Source organism: Chelmon rostratus, chromosome 24, assembly GCF_017976325.1.
Source record: "Chelmon rostratus isolate fCheRos1 chromosome 24, fCheRos1.pri, whole genome shotgun sequence".
NCBI classification, from domain to species: Eukaryota; Metazoa; Chordata; class Actinopteri; order Chaetodontiformes; family Chaetodontidae; genus Chelmon; species Chelmon rostratus.
Window position 1 is genome coordinate 913,701 of NC_055681.1, and position 16,147 is coordinate 929,847.

Genomic DNA, 16,147 nt, shown 5'->3' on the forward strand with positions numbered 1-16,147 from the left:
ACGGGGGCGAGTAGACGGGCCGGGAGGAGGCGTTCACGGCGGGCGACCACCTCTGCCGGGGACGCTTCTACCCACGGGGTGTTAGCTCATCTGGAGACGGAGACGCTCTCCAGGGACGATTTCTGGAATATGAGCCCGATAGACGAACAAAAAGCTGACGCCGACATCTTCCTCAAAGAATCTGCAGCGATGACGCTCGTCTGTCTGACGGCGGTTTCAAACATCGCCATCATGTCAGGCTGCTCTGAATGCGTTCGTGTCTAAATACTCAAATCTCGTGTGCAGCGATTCTTTTGAGCACTTCCTGGAGGAGCAGGTGGAGAACATCCACCTGTGGAAGCTGCTGATTTCATCGTCCAGCAAACTTTATCAAGTAAAAACCAGCGTTCATTCTGGAAATGCTGGAAACTAAAGCTGCAGACAAGCTAGAAGACGAACACTCAGCTTTTCACTGATGGATTAATTAAAAACGTGCTGATCATCAGGAAAAGTTTTTCTAAACGTGATGAAAGTGGTGAACAGGAGGATTTCTCCACATGTTGCTGCTGTTAATTCAGCTCATAAATCTGCGTGTCGGCCAAATCATTCCCGTCTTTGACCTGGTCACCTCATTAAAAATACACCGTCTCCATCACCCATCACCCAGCATCCAGCGAGGGCTTCGCTGCCTCGCAGCCACGTTGTTGGATTGCATCACGAGTGAGGCAACATTGTTCTCCACGCACGAGATAAACATCTGATTTTCCACCCAAAAACATAATCATCCCCGCAGTCTGGCTGAATTATTCACGCTCTCATCACGTCAGCGCCTGTAGGTGAGCTCAGTGCGTCTTTAAATCCAGTCCGAGAGCGTTTGTTTACCGCGATAACGAGCTCCTCCAACAATCGTACGGAGCGCATCAATATTTCTGTCTCCAGCGGCCTGAGAAGCTTTGTTTAGCAAACGGCTGCTCCGTAAAGGAGAGACGCTCTCGACCCGACGGTGGAGGATAAGTCGTGTAATATTCTCATATTCAGAGAGGTTCAGGCTGCCGGCGAGCGTCGGCGCGGCGCCGGGAACGCGATGCTCGGCCTGCGGAGCGTAACGGGTCGACGGCGGGCGGAGGGTTCGTTAACGGTGCGTTCACTGTGCTTTCAGGTGGATGCAGGTCCAATTACAACTGTGACGCTGTAGGTACCTGTTTGACGTGAAGTCAGGTGACCAGCGGGGGAGAAAGGTCTGAACATTAGCCTCACAGGCTTCACCGTCATTCTCTGGGTTCACCTGAGCCTCAGTTTAAAGACAGACTCGGTCTAAAAGCTGCTAATCATGATGTTCTGGAAGCTGAGATTTCTGTTTTATGAGGTTCAGATGATGAATGGCTCAGTCAGAGTTAGCTGTGAGGTGATTGGACGTTCCTCTGAAGTGTGTTACCTGCTGTACAGGTGTTTGAGTCTCTCCTCTCATTTGTACTGTGTGTGTGTGTGTGTGTGTGTGTGTGTGTGTGTTTGTGTGTGTGTGTGTGTGCGCGCTGCGACACCAGAGATGAATTACAGTGTGACAGTGAGTCTCGTCTCCGGTGTCGAGCTCGGGGAGCTCTCTGATTTAGATAAATCACGCCGTCCAGCGTGCGGCTGAATAAACTCCCACTGTAGGTTTATGAGTCTGCGCGTGAAGCGGACGCCTCAAACGAAACGGGCAGGAAACCCCCGAACGCCTTCCTCCCCCTGCAGAGGGACAAATGACCTAGATACAAACAAACAGATCGCGCTGCCGCGCATCACGGCCTTCTGAAAAACTCATCTCACGTCTCGGCTCGTTCGCCCTCAAAGCTGGACGAGACGCGTTGTGTCAAACGCCGCGATGATGGCGTTCCTGCTGGGGAGGAAATAAAGCATCGCGGGCTGATTCTGGATCACCTTCGTCTCTCGTCAGATACTGCGAGCTTAAACTCAGAACGCGGCAGCTGATGGACGGCGGCGTGCGGCCTCTGTGAGCTGATGTGGCCCCAAATATTTGAGTTTGTCCAATGAGGCTTCAGGAAAATTCCAGATGTGCAGACTTCCTGCATCGACCTGCATTTTGCAGCCTTTCAGATTCAAGCGAATATCTTTTAACACGTGAGCACATCAGCTTTAATGCTGCCGTCAGCTCCCTGAGTCCTGAACTCTCTGGTAGAAACACCTTGTCAGCGTCCACAGCTGGACTGTGCGAAGGTGCGCTTGTTTCTGGGGGTGGCCATCGGTCTGAACGACGTTTGAGCATCAGCACCAAGTCAACACTGAAACCTTTGAATGGAAACAGAACTCATGTTTGACACGATGCCCCTCCCTCCCGACCCCGGCTAGCCGAGCTACTGAACTCTAAACTCCAGAGGTCTCGTCCGTCAGTCGACCTGAAGCTGCTTTCGTCCTGCAGAACTCTTTAAGTTTGCGTCCGTCTGCAGCCGTCAGGCGCTGAGCCTCGCGTCAGCCTCTTTCCTCGTTGCGACCACGGAGACGCGTCACAGAGGAGGAAGTGTTCCCCCTTGTGTTCTTCCTCCTGCAGCTTCCTCGCCTCACTGTCATTTGCCGGCGAGGGAAGAAAAACCGTCCTCGGTCTGTGGAAGAAGGAAGAAAAAAGAGGCTTCCCCGCGGCTGCTTTTTATGACAGGCTTGACAAAATAACCAGCCCTCTCATTACGCTATATGCAAACAATGATGAAGAGGACGGCGCAGAGATGTCATGTTAGACAATCAAGGAGGGGACCTCTGACACGCCGCCACGACTGGATAATAAAGTGCCGCACCAGGCGACAAATGACACCGCGCTTAATTTGCTGCGCAATGTTCCTGTAATTAGGTGAATTTGGCACAGGCAGGGGGGAGCGACAGCTAGATCAAGGTCTTGATGAATTAGGGGTCCACTGTCAAGATCAAATCACATTAATCAAGGTGGCCGAGTCCGCGGACAGCCACCCCCCCTCCCCTCCCCCGCCCTCCACTTTCCCGGCCGGCGTGATGAATAGCCCTGCTCCCGCCAGGCGCGAAGTATGCATCACCATCAAATCTGTGAATTTAAATGTAAGAGTACTATTTGGAGAATTCTATTGACTTTTTTTGTCCCGCCGCCAGTTTTTCCTTTGTGATAAAGTAAGTTGAAACTCCTGCAGGAGCCTCGTTGTCCTGCTTCGAAGTGTGCCACAGACTGAGCGCCGCTCCGACGAGCTGCCGACGGCTGCGAACGCTGCACGACGTGTTAGCATCCGGCCGAGCCGCAGCATTGAGTCATAACGTCGTCAGTCATTCAAATTAGAAACAACATTCAGTCATCTCAGTCCCACTGGAGCCTGAACGCACCGTAATCCACCTGAATGAGCCTTCAACAAAGAGGCAACTTCACCCAGAATAAAAGCACATCTGTGCCGAATCATCTCATTCTAACGTCCAGTCAGCTCGCCTCCGTCATATCACATGACCTTCATCAGCTGATGTTTCTGACACGCTTTTAACTAGGATACATTTATTATCGTCTGAGATAAAGCACAGCCAAAAACACGTTTAGCAATCTGTTGCAGGTTTGACATTTAAACAGAAGCAAGGTGATTTTTCTCAGGACTAATGCCTCCTGATACAAATAACAAATGTGGAGAGTTGAACTTTGTGCGGCGTGATGTGAAACACACTCGGTTTTTCCTTCCAGGCTGAATTTCCCTCAGGAAAATAAATGGGACTGCATCTCTTATTGAACCCCGCAGCCGCCTGGAAGTGGGGCTCACCACCAGCGCTGCTGCAGCGCACGCAGCCCGTGCCGTGACCTCTATACTCCGGGAGTTTAATTATCGCGTTAGCTCGGGGGCAACGCGGCCTGCACCACACAGATTAGCTCCACAACAAACCATTAATGAATATAAAGAGGTGCTGGACGGAGGCTGGATGTGTTGTGTCATCAGTGATGGATCCGATCGGCGCTAACGGAGCGAGCTGCAGATTGATACGAGCCAACTGGGAGATTTATTTATCTTTACGTTCTTCCAGGAGGGTATAAATACATTTCAGTTTTAGCTGCTTGTGTCTGAGTATTTGCATTTTCTGCTCCAACTCAATTACAGGTACAACTACACAAGATTTTACTCAGTCATGTGATCAGTTCATAAAATAAGATGCTTTGATTAAAACAGGGGTTTGCAGCCTTTCAGGCTTTAGACGCTTTAATATGAATCAGAGTGAACTTCTGCAGAGCTCCAGACCCCCAGGAGGGCAAAGGGCCCCTCAGTTCAGGTGGTTTAGACCTACATGTTTTCATTTTGCTCTTGTTATGCAGATATTCTGCCCGACGACACCAAACTGTTGGAACTGAATCCAGCTGAATCAGGATTTTTCATCTGGACCGGCGCCGGTGCACTCGACAGAGAAGCTGCACGAGAATTCAACGAGTTTCACGTTAAAGCACCTCAACCTGCAACAAGCCAGCCAGTTTTATCGTTTATCCTGCTGCATGAAGTCAAGCGTTACTTCAGGGACAGACCAGAATACTGAGCTCTGTCCCACATCCACACACATTCTGCCAGCAGGGCAGATGCCTTGCTCGGTGGCGCCTCGGCTGTGGAAGGAGAGCAGCTTTTCCCGGTTTGGAGCTCAGTGACTTCAGACTTCAGGCTGCTGCAGCCGAAGCAGCACAACTTGCCCACATAATCAAAGTGTCTGGGAAACAGAGGGGAAATTTCGAGCTAGCACTGATTATTCACTTTGGACGTCAGCATGTTGTCATCTGCTTTTGATATTGAACTTGGCGAACGCTCAGCTCTCATCAGCGCCTGCTAACATACACTCACAAGCAAACCCTGCAGAGTTAAAGAAGAAAAACAGCCTCCGCGCCGCGCGCTGGAAACTGAGCGGGAAATAACGATTTGCATCAAAAAGATCTGACGACTTCGACTCGACCTGAGCTCGGGGACCGTTCGTCCGACGTCCGAGAAATCCCCTCAGAAAACATCTACCCGAAGAGAAAAGGCCACTTACCCGTGCATGGCGTGCAGCGCGTGGGGCTCGTAGTGGTACCGCCCCTCGTGATGGCGCATGTCAATCGGGATCGGCGTGTGGAAGGTGGGGAAGATGTGGTGGGGGGCTGCGAGAACAGAAAAGCAAAGAAGAAGACAGAGTTAGACGAGGGAGGGAGGGAGAGGAGACTTCAAAAAAAAAAAGCTTGGCTTTCAAAAAAGAGAGATTTCAAAGGCAAAAGGGCTACAATAAAGCCGGACGAATTCCACAGCAAGCTGAGCACTTTCGTGTAAAATATTGGCTCGATCACACAAGAGAAGTGGAATAAATAAATAATCAAAGTCGTCCTAAGAAATCCTACATCTCGAACATAAAAGATATCCAACCGGGCTTTTGACAAAGACCTGCAGCTCCACAGTCTTTGAACTAGACGGGATGATGGACTGTGTGGAGGGAAGCTGCAGCCCAGACTCAAACCGGGGCTGACAGCGCCGGGAAGAGCTTTCTACCGCTCGACGAGGCTCCTCCGGAGCCGCGAACGCTCAGCCGAACTCGGCGAACGCACGCTCAATCCGGACGCATGGCGGCTCCTCGTCTGTCTGAGCTACCACAGAGACAGAGAACCAGAGGAGGTATCAAGACTTTGAGTCTCCTGGGACACCAGATCCTACATTTCCCATGATGCAACTTCATAGGATCTTTTCATGACACCTGTCCCGGCAGGTGAACGCTCCTTCAAAGTCCACACCTGCAGTGTTCTAAACGTACGGGATGACCCTGATGACATCACAGTGACATCATCAGTATAAGTGCTACTGATTGGACCTCTTGTGTTGATGTCTGAGAGATGTGGAGGTTTGGATGAGTCAAAGACTCATTTTCACCTGGAGACCAGGGTTCATGTCCCACGTGACACCAAAAGCAGACTTCCTCTTAACTTTTGTTCGTACATAAACAGTTGTTGTTGTTCTCAGCGCACTTTATTTTGAAAGTCTAACTGTGTCGCCTCCACCGCAGAGGCCGACCAGCCGTACGAAGAGCGGCGCCGTTTCAAACGTAGGATCGCCGTTGATTTCAGTTTGCAGATTCACGAGGAAGAAATCAGTTTTTGGAGTCTATGCGCTAATCTTATCTCCTATCACATTTAACCGTTTCTACAATCCAACACACGTCTGCGCGTTTTATTTGGCCGCAGCACGACATCGTTTTGTCCGCTCGAGGGCCAAAACGAGGCTCCGCGGTAAAGGTGCATCTCTGCTTCCAATTTCAGGCGTCTGCGTCTCACACTCGTCTGTTTTTATGAGGTTTGTGCGTTTCATCCTGCGTCCTTTTAATGGCCCTTTTTATTTTTATTTAAAGCCCTGTTTTCCTTTTGTGGATTCTTCTCGGATCTGGAACGTTTGCCCGAAACATCAGAACTAATTAGCTGCTGCGATAACAGAAAACCACAGAAAATGTTGTGCCTTTATTTTACCAGCGTACAAATGAAGCCTGTAACCGACTTTATGGAGTTTATGTTTCTTGTTAACATTTTTCTCAGGTTTTTATTTTGGAAAAGCTCCACAAGGCCATTGCCTCACTCTCTCTCTCTCTCTCTCCACTTCCCCCATCATCTCCTCCCTCGCTCGCCCTCTGAACACTTTTCAGATCCTGTTAATTGCAACCCGGTGTGTGTCGTCTCCGAGCTGCCGGATCGGAGAGACGAGGAGAACAAAAAGACGGAGAGACGGGGGAGAGGTGAGCCAGCTGATCTCTGGACTGCATTAAAATTCTTCTCGTGTCACACACACACACACACACACTCGCAGGGTGACCTGGGAGTTCGCAGCGGAGGGGTCAGAGCCACGGATCATTATCTGCTTTCGGCCCAGCAGTGGGAGGGAATAACGGGGCCTCTCGGGGCTCCCGGGGGCCCGGGACCTGAGTGAGTCAGCATTCCAGGTCCATTCCTCTCACTCTGCACCCTGACAGCCTGACCGACGGGCCCGGTCCCCAGACGGCGGCAGAAATAGCCTCTTTACCTCATTGTCGGTCTGCACAATGCCACCGAGGCCTGATGGGACGAGGCTGGATTCCTTCAGCTTGCACGCCGCCGATGTCTCGCAGCCGTCTGAGCTTCGCACGACCTGCTGTGAGCCACCGCGATGCCACGTCCTCACGCGGGTCCGTGTTAGCGCTTCAGCTTTAGTTCATGAGAACTGAAAAATGTTGACCTCCTGAACGTCCAGTCAAACCGTCTTTGTCCTCGTGTCTCTCTCGCCGTTCTTCTTCTGTCTTTTTAGATACAGATGTTTGAAACAGGGTTAAATGCTGTCACTGCACAAGAAGGTGAGGTTTTTATGAGCTGCCGCTCTTTGTGGTTAAAAGTGAACGTAGCTTCGGACGCTGTCATAAAGGCGTGGTCCTCGCTGCGTCTTTGGACCGCCGTCTCAATCTTTATTTCTCTTTTTTCTATCTCTATTCTGCATCAGTGTTCCTTCACTCCCTCTCTGCTCCACACTTTAATTTAGCATAATTACCCTCAGCCTGACTCCAAATACTGTGCAGGCTGAGCCGAGCCAGTATACATGTATAGATGTGTGTGTGTGTGTGTGTGTGAGTGTGTGTGAGTGAGAGCTAAAGGGCCCCATTCAAAGAGCAGCTAGAGTTAATGCACCATTCATAACAGAGGGGGGTGAATTATAAGAGGGGGTCACGGGGGAGGAGAAGGTGGGGGACAAAGAGCAGCGAAATCTGGGTCAGCGAAGCGTGACGTCGACAGGAAGACGTCTTTAAATCCTGCGAGTGAAGTACAGGTCGCAGTGCTGCTACTGCAAGTACGCAGGGTGAATACACTCAAAGTACATTCTCAACTTCCAGATTCCTTTTTTAAACGTTTTGATCCGGTTTGCTCGCGTTAATGAACGTTACTGCAGCGCAGCCAGAACGAGGACGCATCAAACTGCAATGAAAGACGAAAGAGGAGGATGAAGACGAAGGTGAAGTTTCAGGCTGAGTCACGGCCGAGCCGACGGTCTCGTTCCGGCTCCGGTTCCTGGACTCTTCAGTCCGGACGCGTCGTAGCCGGAGGAGGAAGTAATTCAGCCGGTCGCCGTCGGCCTGTCGGGTATCTGGCCGGCGCTCCGGGTTTCCTCTGCGGCCCCGGCGTTCCGGTTGGGGGATTGACCAGGCAGGCTTATTCCATCACCGAGACAGCTCCATTGTTCCGCCGCCACAGGAAGAACAAAAGGCGAGCGCTCATGAGAGTTCAAGAGGCACATTTACCTGATTCGCCGGGCCCCGATCCCCCCTGGGCGTACGCAGCGTCAGGCAGCGCCGCCGTGCCCTCGCTTAGGCTCCAGCCATCTATTAGTCTTTGCTTGATCACATTTGTTTTAGCGCTGCGGCGGACCGACTACAGTTTTTCATAGTCAGCCCCCCTTCTGCACCCACACAGCAGAAACGGTTCCTCGTGTTGCTGCGCCACCTGAACTTAAAGTTTCGTGGTCGTCAAACTTCTGGAACGTCGTGGGTTGTTGTCTCCGGTTGAGTTAGAACAGCAGGCGTTCACACTGTGAGACTCTGTGACCTTGAAAGGCCCATGAACCAGCAGATCATCACGTTTGTCTCCATCAGAGCTTCACAGCGACCGCGGCAGCCAGACTAAAGCCAGGAAAGATGCCTGATGAGAAAATACTCAGTCATAAAAGTGAGTCAGAGAAAAGCTGGACGACCTTTGTGGAGAGGTCTTACTCACTCTGAAGATCACAGCAAACAAACTGCTGCACGCAAGATTCACGATTCCTTCACTTCTTCTCCGTCTGCTTCACCCGACGCATCACTTCCTGTGCAGCAGAGGACTTTTACCGGGAAACGGTGATGAGTCAGCGCGAGTGAACATCTGATCTCAACAGACGAGTTTAAACCACCCACACCAATGTCAGATACCTTAAAACTGGCCGTGTCGTGTGTTTAAAGGGTCAGTTTACCCAACGATGTCTCGGGTTCTCGAGGTTGACAGGAAACTAACGTACCTTTGCATGGAAGGAATCACCTTTAGTTCTTTCTGAGCCCTCAGATTTATCCTGTCACCTCTTTGGGGGCTCTGACCCGTGTTCATTGTGGACCACCGCCTGCAGTTTGTGGTTTTACCACACAGCTCTGACTTTTAAAACGAGAACTGTAAAAAAAATCCTCTGCATCATGTCTTTACATCACGGTGTCCCCACAGACCAAAGTGCAGACAGATTTCACTGGAACTGCTTTGGACTGAGTAAATAGTCCTTTTCAAACAGTGACTGTGTGGTTTGGGACTTTCCGCTGCACTCACTTCCATTGTGTTGGGACGGAGGCAGAAAAAATCAAAGCCAGAAATCTCGAAACCTGAACAAATCGAACTAAAACTGTCGGGCGAGGACAGGAAGTGGGACAACATGTTTCTCTTTACTTTGGTTGAGCTAAGCCTTTAAAAACCGACAGCAAGAACGACCCGTGTGGACGAACGCTGTTCAGACCAGGATCCAAAGTTTCCTAAACGTTCAGTGAGGGTGTCCACATACTTTTAGCCATTCAGACTTTATTTGTTATGACGAGTATAAAGAGCTTTTTTCTCTTTGACCCTGTTTGAGAGTAAATTTTAAGATAAATTAGGGTTCAAGAAGTTTTGGGGCTTTTTGTCACCCTGCTGCCAATTCATCCACCCATCCACCCATCCACCCATCCATCCATCCATCCGTCCATCAACCCGCCCACTTACCCACCCGCCCATCCATCCATCCATCCATCCACCCATCCATCCACCCATCCATCCATTCCTTCCATCCATCCATCCATCCACCCATCCATCCACCCATCCATCCATTCCTTCCATCCATCCATCCATCCACCCATCCATTCATCCATCCATCCATCCATCCATCCATCCATCATCCATCCATCCACCCATCCATCCATCCATTCCTTCCATCCATCCACCCATCCATCCATCAATCCATCCATTCATCCATTCATCCATTCATCCATCCATTCATCAATCCATCCATTCATCCATTCATCCATCCATCCACCCACCCATCCATTCATCCACCCATCCATCCATACATCCATTCATCCACCCATCCACCCACCCATCCATCCATCCATCCATCTATCCATCCGTCCAGGCCAAACCGCTGTGTGGCTGTAGCGAGGTGGTCCCAGCAGCCAACCTCCATGAGGGAGAGTTACTTATCAGTCTTGGACAGCTGGGCTCAGGCCACATGGTAATAACCTCGATGCATCACCAGGCTGAAGGTGAGCGCGCGGCGGCTGGCATTAACAAAACGAGGCAGGCGGCGAGGCGGCGGCGGCGCTGCCGATGGGTTCCTCCTGTGCTCGCCTTGCCACGAGCGGCATGTTGTTAGCATGCTGTTTGTGCAATTTAGGTACTTAAAAGACTGCGAGGGTTCAAAGACTGATTGCACCGTCGAGTAATCACCCACCTCCAATGCATGCCTGATTTATCACCCCCTCGCTTAATAGCGCTGCTTAACACACAGGTTTGTCCAGATTAAGTAATTACCTGAAAGCAAAAGTTTATTATCTTCTTCGACGGGCCGGTGATAAAGGCTCGCTGTCGGGAGGAGCCACGGAAAGGCCTTGTAGCTGGTGAATGAGAGCGATAATTAAAATACAATGAATTAAATTGTCGCTTCTGGGGCTGTCACCGTGCTCCCCAGCTAACATCCATATTACCCCGCTGGCACCCTTGCTAGGGGGGCGCCTGGGATTATGCCTCGCCCCGGACTAGTCGAGCAGCTGAATGGGAAATTACTCCAAAGGGCCATCTGTAAATTAAACAGACCTAGTTCTTCTCCAGGAGGAAGGAGGAAGGAGGGTGAGGGGGGGGGACACCTGAGTTTCACACCTCAGCTCTGTGAGGCTCTTGTTGTGAAGTCTTAATGAGGCGCAGGAAACAAGAGAGAAGAGGGAACACAGGGGAATCTTGTGAGTGATGCACCTCTTCTTCGTCGTGCTGATGAATGCGTCGCAGGTGGAAGCAGAAGACGTCTCTTCCTGCTTCACGCCTCTCCTCACCTATCCCCCGGTCCTCCCCAAGGAAGCCCGGACCTCCACTTCGATCTACCAAAAATAGATGGAGGCCTGCGCTGTCGCGTCAGCACTCGCCAGCCTCCCGTGTCGATAAACGGTCGGCTGCGCGCCCGACACGAGCTGCTGAAGCAGAATCGTCTCTGTTTTGTGACCCGGGCGCTCCCGTGGCGCTGCCATCCTCGCCGGCTTTATTTTACTGCCGGCCGCGTTTGTTTGACACTCTGCCGCTGCGCATGATGGAGAGCAGACCTCCGTCCTCCAAAGAAGGGCCGGACCTCTTCAGCTTCAGTAAACGTTTCCAAGCAGCCGCACAGGAAATCTGAACAAGCTTCCCCTCCAAGCTCTGACCCAGGTGGGAGAGCTGGAGAAACCAACCCCCTTCCATCAGGAACAGGTGAAGGTGCTGCAGCAGCCTGCTAATCAGCTAAAACACAGCCTTCTGACTGGAGCACTGACTTAAATCTGAATGTGAGAGGAGAGAGTTGATGACTGTGTGAGGAAAATGTCCCTGAATAAATGTTGTGCACACCTGAATGTGTGACAGGTGATTTACTGCAGGTATATTTATTAACCTATCACACGCCTGTCAGGGCAGATTTTACTGAGCTCATGAGTCCAAACACGCTTCAAACTGGCCACTAAATAAAGTCTGTAAAAACATTTTTTAAACTTTTCAGCTGTTCAAATATGAATTTCTTCCTCTAAGATGCTTTTTATTGTCACATCTGAGAATAATGACACCAAAGCATCGTCTTTAAAAAGCGGCGTTTGTGTAACTGAGCACGCTGGAGAAGGTGAATCTCTGGTCTCTCATTGGTCCTTCTGCTCCTCTGTCATCGCTGCCATGACCTTTGTCTTCAAAGACTCCTACTTCAACACAAAACCCTCTTCATGCACACTTCAAACTGACCTTTCCTCAACAATACTCCTCTGTCCTCTCCTTTCTCTGTTAAAGAGAAGCATGTGGGAGACGGCTTGACGGAAGACAATGGAGGGACGGAGACAAACCTGAAGGGAATTGACTTTCTAATCCTGATTAACACTTTCCCACACACATAGTGCTTAAAGACACTTTTTAAATACAGATTTTCTCGACATTTGCGGAGTTTAAAATAGTGGAAAAAGAGGCCCCTTCCTTCTTCATGCAAAGGCGCAGACGAAGCAGCTCATGGGAAGGCGATGAGGAGCAGAGCGTGACGAAGGGTCCGACTGCAACAGCGTTTCATCTGAGGATCATTTTCAGCCTTTTCTTTGTGCTCTCGAACACCAGAGAGGGGGAATTACGCCGCAGGGCTCCCATCACTTTGAGCTAAAATTACAAGATCTGATTTGTTTTGACGTCCCTCGCCAGCAGAACCTCTGCCCCGGCGCGATGACACGTTACAAAAACTCTCCCATAAACAGACGACTCAGGAATTCATTTGAGTTCAGTTTACGGGACCCGGCTGGCTTGTAATTGAGCAGAGTGAACCAAAGTGTTTCGTAAACACAAACTTTGCCACTGAGCTTCAAAAGGAAACGCGTAGGTGTGATTACAGCCTGTGAGACACCAGCAGCTCTGCTTCAGGTGGATCTGCCTGCACCGACATGAGAAACGGCCTTCAGGTGGCGCTACGTCTCCAGGGACCGCGACCGCAACCGGCCGACGGGATCCGAGAGGTCGTCTGTTTCTCTTTGCTTTGGCCCGACATGAACGCTGAGCCTGGGTTTACGGTTCTGTGTTAACGTCCCTGTCAGCAGAGCTTCATGTGGACGCTAACGGGTTGATCCAGATCCTGTCAGCAGGAGCTCGAACACGTAAAGTTTGAAATGAACAGAAGTGATGGAGTCCAGAGAAGCAGGAACAGTAACAGCAACATTTTTAACCCAAACTATCACCTTTTTTCTTCCTAACATTCCCTTTCAACGCTGTCCCGTTTCAGACTTAGATTACTGAAGCCTGGGGAAATCCTCCACAGGACCTGCTGCCTGTAAAGATCTGGTCCAGTTTCCTGAAGACCAGCTTCACAGGTTTGTCTTTGTTGAGGCGTCACAGTGGCTGTGGTTCTTCCTCCCGGACACTTTAAAGAATAATTAAAATGATTTAAAAGGAGGAGGAATCAGAGATAATCCTGACTGAACGGACTCCTCTGATTGGCTCATTTTCACTTCGCTTCGTTTCAGGACAGTTTGTTTGTCCTCCATGCCTTCATGGTGAATTTGTCTGTGAGTGAAGGCAGCTGCTGCCACCTGGAGAAGAGCGGGGGCTCCTTTCCTGTTTCAGGACTCTGCTGGATGTCAGACTTCCTGTCCAAGCTGCACACACACCCACAACCTGCAGTCCAGCAGCTACACACTCCGGCCGACCCGGCTCATGTTGAGGAGGTGCGTTCACCGAGGAGCGGCTGCAGCGGGGAGCCTCGCCATCCTCCCCCTCCTCCCACGTCTCATCCCGAGTGGGCCACCTCTGACCCACACAATTCAGCCGCTGAATAGGGACGGCGAGGGCCACAAAGCCCGGCAAACAGCGCAGTGTGTAATGATAAAGTGCTTAGCCGGGAGAGAGGAAGAAGAAGAGGCCGCCTCACACAATGAGAGCGCGGCGCACAATTAAACGCTGACTCGCACCTCGTCTCGTCTCAGCGAATCAGAAAAGGACAAAAGCATTTGCAGAGGAGGAGAAAGCAGGAAAACAAGCCATGTGTTAGGAACCATTTTTCCAAACCGGGCAGGGATCAAGCGCACGATGTCAAAGGAAAAATAGACCCCCTCGAAATAGAACAAAACATTAAATATGAAGCGCCTTTCAACTTTGTTCCAGCTCCATAATGCTGACCAAAAAAAAAAAAAAACAAACCCTGTGTCCATGAAGCATCATTACAGCGATTCATCTTAAAAGTCCCGTCTAATGAGTTCCTGCGACTCGTCGACTCCTTCAGAGGGAGATGCAGCACTGATATGCATATTTCCTGACCTTATTTCAGTCCCGGCTCGGCCTGGTTTGGTGGCTAATTAGCTTGTGCAAACACCACCAATGGTTACAAGACAAAGCACATCAGGACAACGATTAGTCTAAAAGAGCCGTTAGCTTCCTGCAAATTAGGCTGCGCGGAAAAACTGCACACCGGCGTCGGAACGACGAGTTCTGCAGATGTGGAAACAGCTGTCACCTGACAGGTGAATCAGGCAGGATATTCTGAAAACACCAAGACTGAAATCAGCAAGAAAGTTTGTCATCGTCAGTTTTAGCAGCAACAGAGAAGATGAGATTTTCTAATTATAAAATCACAAATAATGACACACGCATCTCAATTATTTTCAGTGCTGTGCAAGTTACTGAAAATTAGCAAAAGTAGCTGAATTACTTTACAAACTGTGTATGAAAGTAATTAATTACTAAGGAAAATAACGTTTGCATCACTTTTTAAAGTGTGTTCATGCACACAGGCCTGTATTATTTTATTGCTGCTGTAAATTTGATTTATTCTGTTTATTAAAATCACTACGATGGAAAATAAAAATAATAATAATCGGAGTTGTTGCGTCACCATCAGTTCAGGTGGCATTGGATCATAAACTGAAGAAAGTGGAGACTCTGCTGCGTCTGTCCACTCAAAGTTCAGGAATTGTATTTGCATTATTTAACTTGAAAAAGTGGAATTACAGCAACACATTACAAAGTTACTCCCCAACACTGATTGTTTCCCATAATTACAAGAAAACATCCCTTTCGTGTGTTTCTCTGGTCGTGAACGCAGAATGAATTTCACACAGGGGACGATATTCAGTGCCAGCAGCATGAAGAGCAACGCCTGCCTTCGTGGAGCGGCTGGCGAAGACTAACGCCGTTAGCTCATCCTTCATCACTCACTTCATCCCACTGACTGAGCCCCCCGGCAGCGGAAAGCTCGGGGACGACACTCGGTCTGAGAGAGGGAGGGGAGCCCTTGATTGGGAAACGAGAGCTCGGCCGAGGGGATTGTGGAAAGAGGGCAGGCCTCCTACCTCCGACAGCCCGGCCGGGTCCGAGCGGGGGCGGGAGGCCGCCCGCTGAGGCTTGCTGTCGGTCCTCGACGTCGCTTCGGCTCGCGTTACCGCCGGAGCTCGGAGCGCTTTGTGCAGACGGGCTGTCAGCTGTGATCGAGTTTCCCCGTCGGTAAGAAATGTGTCATTACGCCCACGTCCAGACTGTTTACAGACATGATCCCGCAGCCCGCCGCCGCGTCCTGCTGCGCTGTGACGCTCCAGCAGCCGTAGGTGGAGACAGATTGATTTCTGAATGAGAAAGTGTTGCTGCAGCTACGACTGGATTTGACTTGAAATGGTGCTGGGCTGTTAACTCAGCGAGATACTGTACCCCTCCTTCAACGTACACCGAAGTGGTGATGGGTAATAGTTTCTAAAGAGCCTAAATGGCAGCCATCATTCTATCAGCTGTTTCCATGTTGTCATCTGAACGGCTGCCAAGTCATTCATGAAAACAGCTCAATCAGCCTGTTGGCTCTCTGTGCAGCCAGACGTGTTGCTTCTCACGTAGACCAACCAGAACGTAGCATGGAGCTGCTTTAGCTTCCACCGTTCAGGGCGAGTTCCTTCAATTCAACGTGGGCTCTGTAAATCCAGGTTCCAGGTAGTTTCAGGGGTCGGCGGCATCATCACATGCTTCGACGGCGGTACCCAGCGGCCCCCCGCCGCTGCAGAGCAGGACAACCACAGCGTCCAGACCTTCACGAGTGTTTGTGGCGAGGAGGGAGATACCGTGAAGTGCACAGAAAGATGACGTGGCTGCTCACTCAGTCTTCAAATCCTCCTTCTCATCCAAAAAACAGCAAACTGCTGAGTTTATCGTTTCACTTGATGCTGAAGCAGATGAAGATACTTCAGAGAGATCTGACGGTTATCTTTTTAACGATCTTAAATGCACCCTTAAGTCACTTTAATTCAGTTGTATCTGCAGAGAGCATGAAGACTGGATCAGGATCAAGTCCAGGTCCAGTTTACCCCGTCAGTCACGTTTTAAAGGTTTTCAGTAAAACTGATGGTGGTTCAGAATGAAACCTGCCATGAAAACAAACTTCATGACCGACAATCAAAGCAGCAAATTATTCTTTAAGTTTGATTCTGAGGATACAACGTTTTC

The 16,147-nt window shown here is 50.3% G+C and overlaps 1 protein-coding gene across 1 annotated transcript in view; it reads right to left on the bottom strand.

Annotated features, from left to right (window-relative positions):
• The window catches only part of LOC121627588 (zinc finger protein GLI2-like), a 45,302-nt gene that overhangs the window by 17,431 nt on the left and 11,724 nt on the right, over positions 1 to 16,147 (bottom strand). Inside the window, exon 2 of the mRNA XM_041966554.1 lies at positions 4,981 to 5,086. Coding sequence (XP_041822488.1) covers positions 4,981 to 5,086 — 106 coding nt within the window. The remainder of the gene's footprint in view (positions 1 to 4,980; positions 5,087 to 16,147) is intronic.